We start from the raw sequence: 16156 nt of genomic DNA, 5'->3' as shown, positions 1-16156 counted from the left end.
GGATTGTCGGGACAGAGATGACTGTTTGGGAATGCAAAGCGTCCCATTTATGAACTATAAATCTTTCAATCATTCAATCAAACTTTCACATCTTTGACGTGGCGAACAGCATTCGTGCAGAGTACAAATAATACAACAGTGCAAAGTAATACAAAGTGCTCGCATGTACGTTATCAAAACAACCAGCCTACCGGTATATGAAAAGTCAGTCTTTAATCATTGTGTCATCGTCTTCCTCCTGCGTACTAAAACCACCGAAATCCTCTTCATCGGTGTCGGAGAAGAACAGGCCGTATATAAGCCGCACCGTTGTATAAGCCGCAGGGACCAGAACGAGGGGAAAAAGTAGCGGCTTATAGTCCGGAAATTACGGTATATCTATATATATCTCTATATCTGTTTATATATATATATATATGTGTGTGTGTGTGTGTGTGTATGTATATATATATATATATATGTATATATATATATATATATGTGTATATATATAATATTAGGGCTGCAACTAACGATTAATTTGATAATCGATTAATCTGTCGATTATTACTTCGATTAATCGATTAATAATTGGATAAAAGAGGCAAATTACATTTCTATCCTATCCAGTATTTTATTGAAAAAAAAAGTGTACTGGCACCATACTTATTTGATTATTGTTTCTCAGCTGTTTGTAAATGTTGCAGTTTATAAATAAAGGTTTATTAAAAAATAAAAAAAATTCATTAAAAAAAACAACAAAAAACCTCTGCGCATAGCTTAGATCCAACGAATCGATGACTAAATTAATCGGCAACTATTTTAATAATCGATTTAATCGATTAGTTGTTGCAGCCCTAATATATATATATATATATATATGTATATATATATCTTATGCTCGCTGCAGCACACCACCAGAAGAAGATGCTACCTTTGTTGCTAGTTTTTTTAAGTCATTAAAAGTCTGTAAACACGTGAATAAATCTCAACATCATACATTGTACAAAAAGCAGCAACAATTGGAAGAATGTGTGGATGTAACAATAAAAGCAGGTATCCAGTTGTCATCTTAACAAGCTGTTTTATTCACGACAGTACAGCTAGTCAAGGTGTTAACTGCTAGCCTCAACACAGAATTTTGAAACATGACGCGCCGCAACCTGTACATTTCACAACATTAAAGCACAGAACAGCTCCATTTAAAAAAGAGAGGTAAGACAAAAGTAGTGAACCGAAGGAAAAAATTATAAATACGTGATAATGTCGGACAAGTCATGCACAAAGCCATGTTTAAAAGCAGTGGAAGTGAAGTGGTGCGTGATTATTTCATGGATGACTCCCTCACCTTAACCTTTTATTAATAAACTGGTAAGTGAATGTTGTCTATCTGTGTTGGCCCTGTGATGAGGTGGCGACTTGTCCCGGGTGTACGCCGCCTTCCGCCTGAATGCAGCTGAGATAGGCTCCAGCACCCCCCGCCATGCCAAAAGGGACAAGCGGTAGAGAATGAATGGATGGATGGATGGTGAAGAAACTAAAACTTCAATTGGGGTTTTTCTTCCATAATTAGAGATGTTTTTCTTTTGGTGTAAAAAAAGTGCCTTGTCTGTGCCACATTTGTATCTGTGCTAATTATGGCCATCTTTTTTCTATGAATGCTACTGGTTCCTGTCTTCAGATGTTTAGCATGCTCCATCACAAACACTAGAGCCATGACACACCACTGTGACTTGTACTCTTGGGTGGGATGGCCTTCTCTGTCCACAAGGAGACGGTCACTGGTAGACTTTTATTTACAAAGCTCTTCTGGGACTTTTGCCCGATTACATTTGTGCATTGATTACACAGAAGTACGGACTATAGTTGTTGTTCTCTGTCCCTTTTGTTCCCACTGAGCTGGTGGAAAAAAGCTTTTGTGTATGCAGCTCTTTGGGCTTGGAACATGTTACAAAGAGACTGGAAGCTGCCTGAATTTTAATCCTAAAATGCTTTTAAATGTAAACTGAGAGCATTTGAGTCCGTGTCAAAGATCTATAAGTGTTTTACTGTCCATCCTGTCATTTGAATGTGTTATGTGGACGTGATTTAAAGGCCTACTGAAATAATTTTTTAAAATTTAAACGGGGATAGCAGATCCATTCTATGTGTCATACTTGATCATTTTGCGATATTGCCATATTTTTGCTGAAAGGATTTAGTAGAGAAAATCGACGATAAAGTTCGCAACTTTTGCTCGCTGATAAAAAAAAGCCTTGCCTGTAGCGGAAGTAGCGTGACGTCACAGGAGCTAGTATTCCTCACAATTCCCGTTGTTTACAATGGAGCGAGAGAGATTCGGACCGAGAAAGTGATGATTACCCCATTAATTTGAGCGAGGATGAAAGATTCGTGGATGAGGAACATTAGAGTGATGGACTAGAATGCAGTGAAAGACATATCTTTTTTCGCTCTGACCGTAATTTAGGTACAAGCTGGCTCATTGGATTCCACACTCTCTCCTTTTTCTATTGTGGATCACGGATTTGTATTTTAAACCACCTGGGATACTATATCCTCTTGAAAATGAGAGTCGAGAACGCGAAATGGACACTCAGTGCCTTTTATCTCCACGACAATACATCGGCGAAATGCTTTAGCTACGAGCTAACGTGATGGCATCGTGCTTTAACTGCATATAGAAACAAAAAAAATAAACCCCTGACTGGAAGGATAGATAGAAAATCAACAATACTATTAAACCGTGGACATGTAAATACACGGTTAATGCTTTCCAGGCTGGCGAAGGTTAACAATGCTGTGCTAACGACGCCATTGAAGCTAACTTAGCAACCGGACCGCACAGAGCTATGCTAAAAACATTAGCTCTCCACCTACGCCAGCCAGCCCTCATCTGCTCATCAACACCCGTGCTCACCTGCGTTCCAGCGATCGGCAGAAGGACGAAGGACTTCGCCCGATGCGTTTGGCGGCCCGGAGACGTAGGAAGTCAAGGTGAGGTCGGCGGCTAGCGCGTCTGCTCTCCAACAAAGTCCTCCTGGTTGTGTTGCTGTAGTCCGCCGCTAATACACCGATCCCACCTACAACTGTCTTCTTTGCAGCCTTCATTGTTCATTAAACAAATTGCAAAAGATGTCCAGAATACTGTGGAATTATGAAATGAAAACAGAGCTTTTTGTATAGGATTCTACGGGGTACCATAACTTCCGTTAAACTGACTTCGTCACGCGCATACGTCATCATACCACGACGTTTCAGCCGGATATTTCCCGGGAAATTTAAAATGTCACTTTATAAGTTAACCCGGCCGTATTGGCATGTGTTGCAATGTTAAGATTTCATCATTGATATATAAACTATCAGACTGCGTGGTTGCTAGTAGTGGCTTTCAGTAGGCCTTTAATGTGTAACTTTGCTGCCTCTTAGCCAGAACTCTCTTGAAAATGAGGTTTTAATCTCAATGGGAGTTTTTTCCTGGGTAAATAAACATTTAAAAAAGTAGTCTTCAGCACCTGCAGTGAGCAAACTAGTCCAAAAGATGGCGCTGTTGCACAAATAAAAGCACCTTTCTGTTTATTTTAGATTCTGCGCATGTCTGCGTGGAAAATAGCAATTTAAGGTGTGATGCATGAAAATGCACAACATAATCAGATCACTTCTTTCAGGGTCCATGAACACCGGAACATTCTAATCCGGATGACAGATTAAATACATGTTGTCCATGTACACATGACTACTGACAACACTTCACTTCCATATGTCCATTTCCCTCATATTCTGCTTTTAACAGTGGATTTTGTTTTTTTGGCCAATTATTTGACTGCGTCCACAGTTACATCATGTCTCTTTTTGTTGAGCTTAGTGATTCATTTTAGGCATATTGTGACAAATAAAAAGTAGTAACAATAGTGACATCCCAACTTTCTAATAGACGCAAATTTATTTTAATGTATTTTTAATTGACTTCTCGACTGTTTGCAAATACGACACAGTAACGAGGCAAAGTGCAAGTGTTTATTAGCACTGCTGCTTCCTGTGAGCACTTTGTATTAGCCAGAAGATGTACTTTGTATTAGCCAGAAGATGTACTTTGTATTAGCCAGAAGATGTACTTTGTATTAGCCAGAAGATGTACTTTGTATTAGCCAGAAGATGTACTTTGTATTAGCCAGCAGATGTACTTTGTATTAGCCAGCAGATGTACTTTGTATTAGCCAGAAGATGTACTTTGTATTAGCCAGAAGATGTACTTTGTATTAGCCAGCAGGCCAAGAAGATCAACAGCTGTCACTCAAACGTGGGAGACTCGGGGACTCTGCTTGTTGCGGCTAATGTCGATTCCATAGTGAAGTATTCTTGTAGCGAACGTGTTTGTATGTCAATCTCTGCGTGTAATCTCATTCACGTGCGTGTGTGCTACTGTTGTCCACATGCCAATATTTTGGTAGCAGTACCAACATTTTTTGGGTACTTTACTAGATAAAGGGCACCACAAAAAATGTCATTATTGGCTTTATTTTAACAAGAAATGTTAGAGTACATGAAACATATGTTTATTATTGTCATTTAGTCCTTAAATAAAATAGACAACTTGTCTTTTAGTAGTAAGTAAACAAACAAAGACTCCTAATTAGTCTGCTGACGTATGCAGTAACATATTGTGTCATTTATACACCTATTATTTTATACACATTATGAGGGACAAACTGTATAAAATGGATTATTAATCTACTTGTTCATTTACTGTTAATATCTGCTTACTTTCTCTTTTAACATGTTCTATCTACACTTCCGTTAAAATGTAATAATCACTTATTCTTCTCTTCTTTGATACTTGACATTAGTTTTGCATGATACCACACATTTAGGTATGGATGTGATACCAAGTAGTTACAGGATCATACATTGGTCATATTCAAAGTCCTCATGTGTCCAGGGACGTATTTACTGACTTTATAAACATTATATACCGTAATTTCCGGACTATAAGCCGCTACTTTTTCCCCTCGTTCTGGTCCCTGCGGCTTATACAAGGGTGCGGCTTATTTACGGCCTGTTCTTCTCCGACACCGACGAAGAGGATTTCGGTGGTTTTAGTACGCAGGAGGAAGACGATGACACAATGATTAAAGACTGACTTTTCATATACCGGTAGGCTGGTTATTTTGATAACGTACAGGCGAGTACTTTGTATTACTTTGCACCGTTGTATTATTTGTACTCTGCACGAATGCTGTTCGCCATGTCAAAGATGTGAAAGTTTGATTGAATGATTGAAAGATTTATTGTTAATAAATGGGACGATTTGCGTTCCCAAACAGTCATCTCTGTCCCGACAATCCCCTCCGTGGTAGCAGGAACCTCTATATACTACGCTAATTACACATCAAAACCCTGCGGCTTATAGTCGGGTGCGGCTTATATATGGAGCAATCTGTATTTTCCCCTAAATTTAGCTGGTGCGGCTTATAGTCAGGTGCGGCTTATAGTCCGGAAATTACGGTACATTAAAAAAAAAGTAAGATGTTGTGATGCCAAAAAATATAAATGTAATTATAGTAGTATCGACTAAATACGCTGCTGTACTTGGTATCATTACAGTGGATGTCAGGTTTAGCTCCACCCATGGTGTTTGTTTACATTGTGACGCTGCTGTACTTGGTATCATTACAGTGGATGTCAGGTGTAGATCCACCAATGGCGTTTGTTTACATTGTGACGCCGGTGAGCTACGGTGTGTAGTGAAGCATGTTTAGCTATTCCTCATCCTCCAGTGATGATACATGTAAGAAACGTACTTTATTTGTCACCATGGAGACCAGGATTAGTGATTTAGAAGTAGCTAAAACACTGTGGATGGATGTTAGCCGCATGTGTTAAAGCAGCTCTTCCTGAGGGTGTTTCAGTGTTATAACTTCACCTTTATCTTTACTTTTTACACCAAAATGCGTCCATTCTCTCTTTTCTGTCTACACACTGTGTCTGCTTGTAAGTACTCTGTGTGTATGCGCTGCCCAACATGCTCCTTTGCTCGTAAACCAGGGGGAAGGTGGCGGATCGGTACTTTTTAGAGGCGGCATAGTACGGAATATGATTCATTAGTATTGCGGTACTATACCAATACCGGTATACTGTACAACCCTAGTGTGTACTAATGTGTGTCTGTGTTATCAGATACGTGTGTGTGTTTTAAGTTGTCCATCCATTTTCTACCGCTTGGGGGTGTCACTGGAGCCTATCTCAGCTGCATTGGGGCAGTAGGTGGTACACCCTGGACAAGTGGCCACCTCATTGCAGGGCTGTTTTAAGTTGTCTGTTCGTATTATGATTTGTCTGTGTAAAAAAAATAATAATAATCTGTCTGTATTTTGATAAGCACGTATATAAAATAGAAGTTTGAAGCAGGAACTCTATTGGCTTTCTTTTCACACGTGACTTGTGCAGCGATTTGAAAGTGTAGAAGGATTTGTCAGTAACTTGACCTTACTCACCACTAGTTGGCGCCTTTCAGCCACTTACACTCCTGTTTCCATTGAAGCCAAGAACTATGGACTTTTCATCACTTGCTGTAAATAAATGTTCATGTTTTAGCAGTGACAAACAGTGTTACTAGTGAGAAGTATTCAAATGTGTGATCATGTCATGACAAAAGGCTAAAATGATTGTTTAAGCTGGATGAGATCAGCCTTCACTCACATATGAAAAAAGCCTCGCTCCCGGCGGAAGAAACGTGATCATTTCGGCCTCTGACATCATTACATGACCACCAAGTTACTGCTAAAACATGAACGCTTATTTACAGCAAGTGATGAAAAGTCCATAGTTCTTGGCTTCAATGGCAGCACCAGCAAGGCGCCAACTAGTGGTGAGTATAAGGAAAGGCAAGATGAAGTTACAGACCGACAACTCCTGCACAGCAGAAGAGTTGCAAAAGTCAGGTGTAAAAATAGAGCAGGGGTCACCAACGTGGTGCCCGCGGGCACCAGGTAGCCCGTAAGGACCAGATGAGTAGCCCGCTGGCCTGTTCTAAAAATAGCTCAAATAGCAGCACTTACCAGTGAGCTGCCTCTATTTTTTAAATTGTATTTATTTACTAGCAAGCTGGTCTCACTTTGCTCGACATTTTTAATTCTAAGAGAGACAAAACTCAAATAGAATTTGAAAATCCAAGAAAATATTTTAAAGACTTGGTCTTCACTTGTTTAAATAAATTCATACATTTTTTTACTTTGCTTCTTATAACTTTCAGAAAGACAATTTTAGAGAAAAAAATACAACCTTAAAAATGATTTTAGGATTTTTAAACACATATACCTTTTTACCTTTTAAATTCCTTCCTCTTCTTTCCTGACAATTTAAATCAATGTTCAAGTAAACTTGTTTTTTTTATTGTAAAGAATAATAAATACATTTTAATATAATTCTTCATTTTAGCTTCTGTTTTTTCGACGAAGAATATTTGTGAAATATTTCTTCAAACTTATTATGATTAAAATTCCAAAAAATTATTCTGGCAGATCTAGAAAATCTGTAGAATCAAATTTAAATCTTATTTCAAAGTCTTTTGAATTTCTTTTAAAATTTTTGTTCTGGAAAATCTAGAAGAAATAATGATTTGTCTTTGTTAGAAATATAGCTTGGTCCAATTTGTTATATATTCTAACAAAGTGTAGATTGGATTTCAACCTATTTAAAACATGTCATCAAAATTCTAAAATCAATCTTAATCAGGAAAAATTACTAATGATGTTCCATAAACTCTTTTTTTAATTTTTTCAAAAAGATTCGAATTAGCTAGTTTTTCTCCTTTTTTTCGGTTGAATTTTGAATTTTAAAGAGTCGAAATTGAAGATAAACTACGTTTCAAAATGTAATTGTCATTTTTTTTGTGTTTTCTCCTCTTTTAAACCATTCAATTAAGTGTAAATATCATTAATTACTAATAATAATAACATAGAGTTAAAGGTAAATTGAGCAAATTGGCTATTTCTGGCAATTTATTTAAGTGTGTATCAAACTGGTAGCCCTTCGCATTAATCACTACCCAAGAAGTAGCCCAAAAAGGTTGGTGACCCCTGCAATGGAGGGTTCCTGCTTCACACACCGGCCGATCTAAAAACACAGACGGATATATTTTTTTACAGACAACACACACGCAAATCTGATTACACACACACACACACACACACACACACACACACACACATTAATGCACAGACACAACCGTGAATTGGATTTCACACGCACAGATTGAGATACACTTTTGCAACAATATTACTTCCATAAATTGATTTCAGTTAATCGTGCAGCCCTACACACACACACACACACACACACACACACACACACACACACACACACGCACACACACACACACACGAGAGGAGAGCTAACTCCATCCTGCAGGACATTGTTTCATAATATTGTACTTTAGTGCAAGACGGTGCAAACATGACTTAAAATTGCTCTTTTCTTTCAGCGCTAAAATGTAGGACTAAAGTTTGGTTTTCTTTAACATTCTCTTGGTCCTCCCATCGCCTACCTTTTTAAGGTGAAAAGTGGCGGGCAGCAGGCCAAAGGGCGCCCACAAAAGCGCCAGCACAGAAACGTAAGTGTGTGTTGTTGGAAGTGTGTGTGCTGTGACGGACCATTTGAGTTAAAGATGCCTTCCATGCTTGATCACACACTCGCCATTTTATAATTGTGCTGCCTTTTTTGTTTTTGCTGCATCATCATCATCATCATCATCATCATCACTGTCAAAAGAGGCTGATTTGTTGCTTAATTATGCACATTGTATTTCACTGCATTGCATTATGTGCACTAATGATGTTTATGCTGTGTAATTGTAGTTGAGATCTCAACGTGAAAGTTTCTATTGACAAACTAGAAGATGAATACAAATCATTCACTAAACTTTTTAAAAGCAATTGTGTTGTATTTGAAAAGAGGAATAACTTTGTCATTAGTTGAGATCTGAAGTACGACCACAAAAATCATCAAATTGAGCCTGCAAGAAAAATGGACTGAGCTCATGAAATTAAAACATGCTAATCAACTCATGAAATGACATGACTTTTGTTCTCCTCGCTAATATTTACTCTTCCTCCCACAGTCGTCTTCACATGCAGCTGGAGACCAGGAGCTGATTGTACGCATGAAGAGCCTGGAGCTGGAGAACCAGACTTTGCACAAAGGTGGCACATTTAAACAAGCACACTGATTTAAACCACTTCCTTGTGCGCTACATACCTTCTTCCTTTTTTTTTTTTTATTTTTTATTTTTTTTATAATGTCCTGCCCAGCTTCTCGGGCAAATCATATAGCAGATGTAGATGCCCATATCGGCTGTTCAGATTTACTTTACAAAAGAGAAGTGTAGGATACTTCTCTTGTTGCCTTACTTGTATTTTGACTTTATTAAATGTATTTATATTATCATTTGGTGCAGCCGGGCCGGAGCAGGAGGGGATAGAAAGAGAGAAAAAGGAAGACAGAGGGGGGAATTGTGGGGACAAGAGGGGGATTGAGACAGAGAGACAAAAACAACAACAGCAAACACAACAACAACAACAACAGAGCAACATCAGCAAATACGACATGTACTCTTCTTCCTTTTTTAACTTAGTGTCTGCAAGACTGAGGAGGCTTTTTTACATTGCTAATGAAACCACGGAATATCAAATTGTGTGGTTTATACACGGCAAAAAGTCAGTGTTCAAAAACAAGAAAAAAACATAAAAAATGAGGAGTATTTTATTTGAACTAAGCAAAATTATCTGCCAATTGTCAAGACTTTCCAAAACAAGTCAAATTAAAGCTGCAAGCAGCGTTGGTCGGGTCCGCATTTTGTCAGGTGCTAGTCCTAGGTGTCCCAATACTTTTGTTCAGTGGTAGTCCGGAGTAAGACCTACATAGAGGTTTTTGTTTCGTGTCTCTACGATATTGGTACTGGGAGTTAGAGGAAGTTGTGTAGTGTACTACCTTCTCTACGTTCTGTGCTCACGCTGGCGCTTTTTGCTTTTAAGCAGCCATCTTAAAACAACAGCAGCGGAGCAACTTTAGTGCTGCGGGTCTTTGAAGGCTCGTAAAATCAAAACTGTAGCACGTATCAAAATTCCCTTCACAACTTTTAATCAGAAGGGTTCAATCTCTCTCCTGTAGCAGTTTGAAGCCGAAACGACAAACGCCCTTGGAGGAGATAATGTTTGATGTTTGGTGACCGGTACAAGCAGTTTTGTCTGAGTTTTCCTCTGAGGAGCAGTTTTTGCTCTGTTTTCTTCAAAAATTATGTAGAGCACAATTTTGAGTTTTGGGGTTCGGTTTTTTTTTTAGATCGCAATTTCTAACTGTCCCAATGTGAGTGAGAAGTTTGGTGAGTTTTGAAGTATTTTAAGGGGGTCAAATTAGAGGTCAAAGACGTAAATAGGAGTGTTTTTAGTACATTTTTGTCCAAAATGGGAAATTGCCAACTTCCTGTTGGTTTTTGCCCGAGGATGTGAAATTATGAATTGTAGGTCTAAGTCAGACCTACATACAGGTTTTTATTTCTTGTCTCTACGACCTTCCTAGTGGGAGTTACAGGCAGTTTGTTTTTGTTTTTTTCCTAGGGGGCGCTAGAGCGCAGTTTTGATTTTTGGGGTTTGGTTTTTTTACTAAAGTGGTTGGGGCACGTTTTTCTATGTGTGTCAAATTTGGTGAGTTTTGAAGCATGTTAAGGGGGGCAAAGTAGTGTGCAAAGCTGCGGAAAAATAATAAAGAATAATATTAAAACCTTACAATAACAATAGGTTCCTTTGTAACCAGTACAAAGGACTCCCACAGGGAGTCCTTTGTACTGGTTACAGGGCGGACCCTAATTAGCTAACCTCAATGAACCCCAAAATAGCTTAAAATAAGTATATTCTCACTAATAACAAGTGCACTTTTCTTAGTACAAAAAAAAGACCTTTTTGCTCAATATGTTGAAAAATATTGTTAAAGGCCTACTGAAAGCCACTACTAGCGACCACACAGTCTGATAGTTTATATATCAATGATGAAATCTTAACATTGCAACACATGCCAATACGGCCGGGTTAACTTATATAAAGTGACATTTTAAAACTTCCCGGGAAATATCCGGCTGAAACGTCGCGGTATGATGACGTATGCGCGTGACGAAGTCAGAGTAACGGAAGTTATGGTACCTCGTAGAATCCTATACAAAAAGCTCTGTTTTCATTTCATAATTCCACAGTATTTTGGACATCTTTTGCAATTTGTTTAATGAACAATGAAGGCTGCAAAGAAGACAGTTGTAGGTGGGATCGGTGTATTAGCAGCGGACTACAGCAACACAACCAGGAGGACTTTGTTGGAGCGCTAGCCGCGCTAGCTGCCGACCTCACCTTGACTTCCTACGTCTCCGGGCCGCCAAATGCATCGGGTGAAGTCCTTCGTCCTTCTGCCGATCGCTGGAACGCAGGTGAGCACGGGTGTTGATGAGCAGATGAGGGCTGGCTGGCGTAGGTGGAGAGCTAATGTTTTTAGCATAGCTCTGTGAGGTCCCGTTGCTAAGTTGCTAAGTTAGCTTCAATGGCGTCGTTAGCACAGCATTGTTAACCTTTGCCAGCCTGGAAAGCATTAACCGTGTATTTACATGTCCATGGTTTAATAGTATTGTTGATTTTCTATCTATCCTTCCTTCTATCCTTTATTTTTTTGTTTCTATATGCAGTTAAAGCACGATGCTATCACGTTAGCTCGTAGCTAAAGCATTTCGTCGATGTATTGTCGTGGAGATAAAAGGCACTGAATGTCCATTTCGCGTTCTCGACTCTCATTTTCAAGAGGATATAGTATCCCAGGTGGTTTAAAATACAAATCCGTGATCCACAATAAAAAAAGGAGAGTGTGGAATCCAATGAGCCAGCTTGTACCTAAGTTACGGTCAGAGCGAAAAAAGATACGTCCTGCACTGCCTCTCAAGTCCTTCACTGTAACGTTCCTCGCTCAAATTAATGGGGTAATCGTCACTTTCTCGGTCCGAATCTCTCTCACTCCATTGTAAACAACGGGGAATTGTGAGGAATACTAGCTCCTGTGACGTCACGCTACTTCCGCTACAGGCTAGGCTTTTTTATCAGCGAGCAAAAGTTGCGAACTTTATCGTCAATTTTCTCTATTAAATCCTTTCAGCAAAAATATGGCAATATCGCGAAATGATCAAGTATGACACATAAAATAGATCTGCTATTCCCCTTTAAATAAAAAAAAATCATTTCAGTAGGCCTTTAAATGAAGTAAATGCTAGTGCCATTATCTTGACATAATGATATGCACTCGGCATTACATTTCTTCAAACCAGCAAACTTATACTAAAAACTAGTTTATTGTTCTTAAAGGCCTACTGAAATGAGATTTTCTTATTTAAACGGGGATAGCAGATCCATTCTATGTGTCATACTTGATCATTTCGCGATATTGCCATATTTTTGCTGAAAGGATTTAGTAGAGAACATCGACGATAAAGTTTGCAACTTTTGGTGGCTGATAAAAAAGCCTTGCCTGTAGCGGAAGTAGCGTGACGTCACAGGTTGTGGAGCTCCTCACATCTGCACATTGTTTACAATCATGGCCACCAGCAGCGAGAGAGATTCGGACCGAGAAAGCGACGATTACCCCATTAATTTGAGCGAGGATGAAAGATTTGTGGATGAGGAAAGTGAGAGTGAAGGACTAGAGGGCAGTGGAAGCGATTCAGATAGGGAAGATGCTGTGAGAGGCGGGTGGGACCTGATATTCAGCTGGGAATGACTACAACAGTAAATAAACACAAGACATATATATACTCTATTAGCCACAACACAACCAGGTTTATATTTAATATGCCACATAACAAACACCTCCCCCCTCCCATCCATATAACCCACCAATACAACTCCAACACCCGCACAACACACTCAATCCCACAGCCCAAAGTACCGTTCACCTCTGTAAAGTTCATACAGCACATATATTTCCCCAAAGTTACGTACGTGACATGCACATAGCGGCACGCACGGACGGGCAAGCGATCAAATGTTTGGAAGCCGCAGCTGCGTACTCACGATACCGCGTATCCAACTCAAAGTCCTCCTGGTAAGAGTCTCTGTTGTCCCAGTTCTCCACAGGCCAATGGTAAAGCTTGACTGTCATAATTTGGGAATGTAAACAATGAAACACCGGCTACGACGTAGCCACTACGTGTTTGTGTTGCTGCAGCCGGCCGCTAATACACCGCTTCCCACCTACAGCTTTCTTCTTTGCTATCTCCATTGTTCATTAAACAAATTGCAAAAGATTCACCAACAAAGATGTCCAGAATACTGTGGAATTTCGCGATGAAAACAGACGACTTAATAGCTGGCCACAATGCTGTCCCAAAATGTCCGCTACAATCCGTGACGTCACGCGCAAACGTCATCATCCAAAGACGTTTTCAGCAGGATATTTCGCGGGAAATTTAAAATGTCACTTTATAAGTTAACCCGGCCGTATTGGCATGTGTTGCAATGTTAAGATTTCATCATTGATATATAAACTATCAGACTGCGTGGTCGCTAGTAGTGGCTTTCAGTAGGCCTTTAATGGAAAGGCAACAAGGCACATGTTTTTAATTGTAATTTTCAAGAATTGATCTGAATGTGCATGGAATATTTCTGTTCAAAATTGTTTGAAATGTCACATGTGAAATGTTTTTTTTTTTTAATGCTTGAAATAAGAAATGATGAGTTTAAAAAAGTACTTTTCTACTTGTGAGTGTTGATGACACAGCTTTGCAACACTTGATATTCTAGTTTCAAGCATGTTTTACTCATCAAATCTCAGCAACAAGCTGTAATATCTTACTGACATCATTTAGGAGCAAAACACTTAAAACAAGTAAAACACTCTAACATCAAATCTGCTTAGTGAGAAGAATGATCTTATCAGACAGAAAATGAGCAAATATCAACCTTGTTTGACATATTTCATCTTACTTAGATTTCACATTTTGCAGTGTAAATACAAAGTTAAATACAGTATATTTGGAAGAGGACTATCGGCACCATTTTATTTTTTAGTCAAGTTGGCTTTTTTTTTTTACAGGATTTATCCAACATTCATTACTCGAAAGACAAAAATCATCATAGTTCCCTTTTTAAACTTTTTATTTTTTGAATGTTGGCATGATTGAAGCTAACTGGTTGTGTGTGTCAGTGGTGGGCGACATGAGGGCGGCGCTGCACAAACTGGAGTCCAGAGTGGTCCAGCTGGAGAAGACCAACATACCTGCAGCCAAGGTAGAAGCAGGCGAGAGTCCCGCGTCGATACACCTGCTACCACTTATTCCTGCTTTCTCCTCAAGGTGGCGCCGGTCCAAACTGCTCCTGCCAAAAAGGTGGCGGTGCAAGAGGACGACGATGACGACATTGACTTGTTCGGCAGTGACGAGGAAGATGAAGAGGCGGCTCGTCTGAAGCAGGAACGCGTGGAGGCGTACACTGCCAAGAAAGCCAAGAAGCCCGCCTTGATCGCCAAGTCATCCATCTTGTTGGACGTCAAGCCCGTAAGTCACACTGCTTTACCCTATTTTTCGGACTATAAGTGGCAGTTTTTGTCATAGTTTGGCCGGGGGTGCGACTTATACTCAGGAGCGACTTATGTGTGAAATGATGAACACATTAGCGTAAAATGTCATAATATTATTGATGTCATTGACGTAAGAGACTAGACGTATAAGATTTCATGGGATTTAGCGATTAGGAGTGACAGATTGTTTGGTAAACGTATAGCATGTTCTATATGTTATAGTTATTTGAATGACTCTTACCATAATATGTTACGTTAACATACCAGTTGGTTATTTATGCCTCATATAACGTACACTTATTCAGCCTGTTGTTCACTATTCTTTAGACATTTTAAATTGCCTTTCAAATGTCTATTCTTGGTGTTGGCTTTTATCAAATACATTTCCCCAAAAAATGTGACTTATATACAAACCCCGTTTCCATATGAGTTGGGAAATGGTGTTAGATGTAAATATAAATGGAATACAATGATTTGCAAATCCTTTTCAAGCCATATTCAATTGAATGCACTACAAAGACAACATATTTGATGTTCAAACTCATAAACTGTTTATTTTTGCAAATAATAATTAACCTAGAATTTCATGGCTGCAACACGTGACAAAGTAGTTGGGAAAGGGCATGTTGTGTTACATGGCCTTTCCTTTTAACAACACTCAAACGATTGGGAACTGAGGAAACTAATTGTTGAAGCTTTGAAAGTGGAATTCTTTCCCATTCTTGTTTTATGTAGAGCTTCAGTCGTTCAACAGTCCGAGGTCTCTGCTGTCCTATTTTAGGCTTCATAATGCGCCACACATTTTGGATGGGAGACAGGTCTGGACTGCAGGCGGGCCAGGAAAGTACCCGCACTCTTTTTTTTACGAAGCCACGCTGTTGTAACACGTGCTGAATGTGGCTTGGCATTGTCTTGCTGAAATAAGCAGGGGCGTCCATGAAAAAGACGACGCTTAGATGGCAGCAGATGTTGTTCCAAAAGCTGTATGTACCTTTCAGCATGAATGGTGCCTTCATAGATGTGTAAGTTACCCATGTCTTGGCCACTAATACACCCCCATACCATCACACATGCTGCCTTTTACACTTTGCATCGATAACAGTCTGGATGGTTCACTTCCCCTTTGGTCCGGATGACACGATGTCGAATATTTCCAAAAACAATTTGAAATGTGGACTCGTCAGACCACAGAACACTTTTCCACTTTGCATGAGTCCATCTTAGATGAGCTCGGGCCCAGAGAAGCCGGCGGCGATTCTGGGTGTTGTTGATAAATGGCTTTTGCTTTGCATAGTAGAGCTTTAACTTGCACTTACAGATGTAGCGACCAACTGTAGTTACTGACAGTGGTTTTCTGAAGTGTTCCTGAGCCCATGTGGTGATATCCTTTAGAGATTGGTGTCGGTTTTTGATACAGTGCTGTCTGAGGGATGGAAGGTCACGCTCATTCAATGTTGGTTTCCGGCCATGCTGCTTACGTGCAGTGATTTCTCCAGATTCTCTGAACCTTTTGATGATATTATGGAGCGTAGATGTTGAAATCCCTAAATGTCTTGCAATTGCACTTTGAGAAAGGTTGTTC

At 39.4% G+C, this 16156-nt stretch overlaps 1 protein-coding gene across 4 annotated transcripts in view; it reads left to right on the top strand.

Moving 5' to 3' along the window:
• eef1da (eukaryotic translation elongation factor 1 delta a (guanine nucleotide exchange protein)) overlaps positions 1-16156 on the top strand; it is a 30072-nt gene that overhangs the window by 13077 nt on the left and 839 nt on the right. For 2 of the 4 annotated variants that reach the window (XM_062023712.1, XM_062023710.1), the window contains 4 exons: positions 8531-8587; positions 9095-9176; positions 14203-14285; positions 14351-14551. In XM_062023712.1, coding sequence (XP_061879696.1) covers positions 8531-8587; positions 9095-9176; positions 14203-14285; positions 14351-14551 — 423 coding nt within the window. The remainder of the gene's footprint in view (positions 1-8530; positions 8588-9094; positions 9177-14202; positions 14286-14350; positions 14552-16156) is intronic. The other 2 variants (XM_062023713.1, XM_062023711.1) reach the window with 1 other exon arrangement.

This window comes from Entelurus aequoreus, linkage group LG16 (assembly GCF_033978785.1).
Source record: "Entelurus aequoreus isolate RoL-2023_Sb linkage group LG16, RoL_Eaeq_v1.1, whole genome shotgun sequence".
Taxonomy (NCBI): domain Eukaryota; kingdom Metazoa; phylum Chordata; class Actinopteri; order Syngnathiformes; family Syngnathidae; genus Entelurus; species Entelurus aequoreus.
The sequence above is the reverse complement of the archived record's forward strand: the minus strand, read 5'-3'. Positions and strand labels throughout refer to the sequence as shown.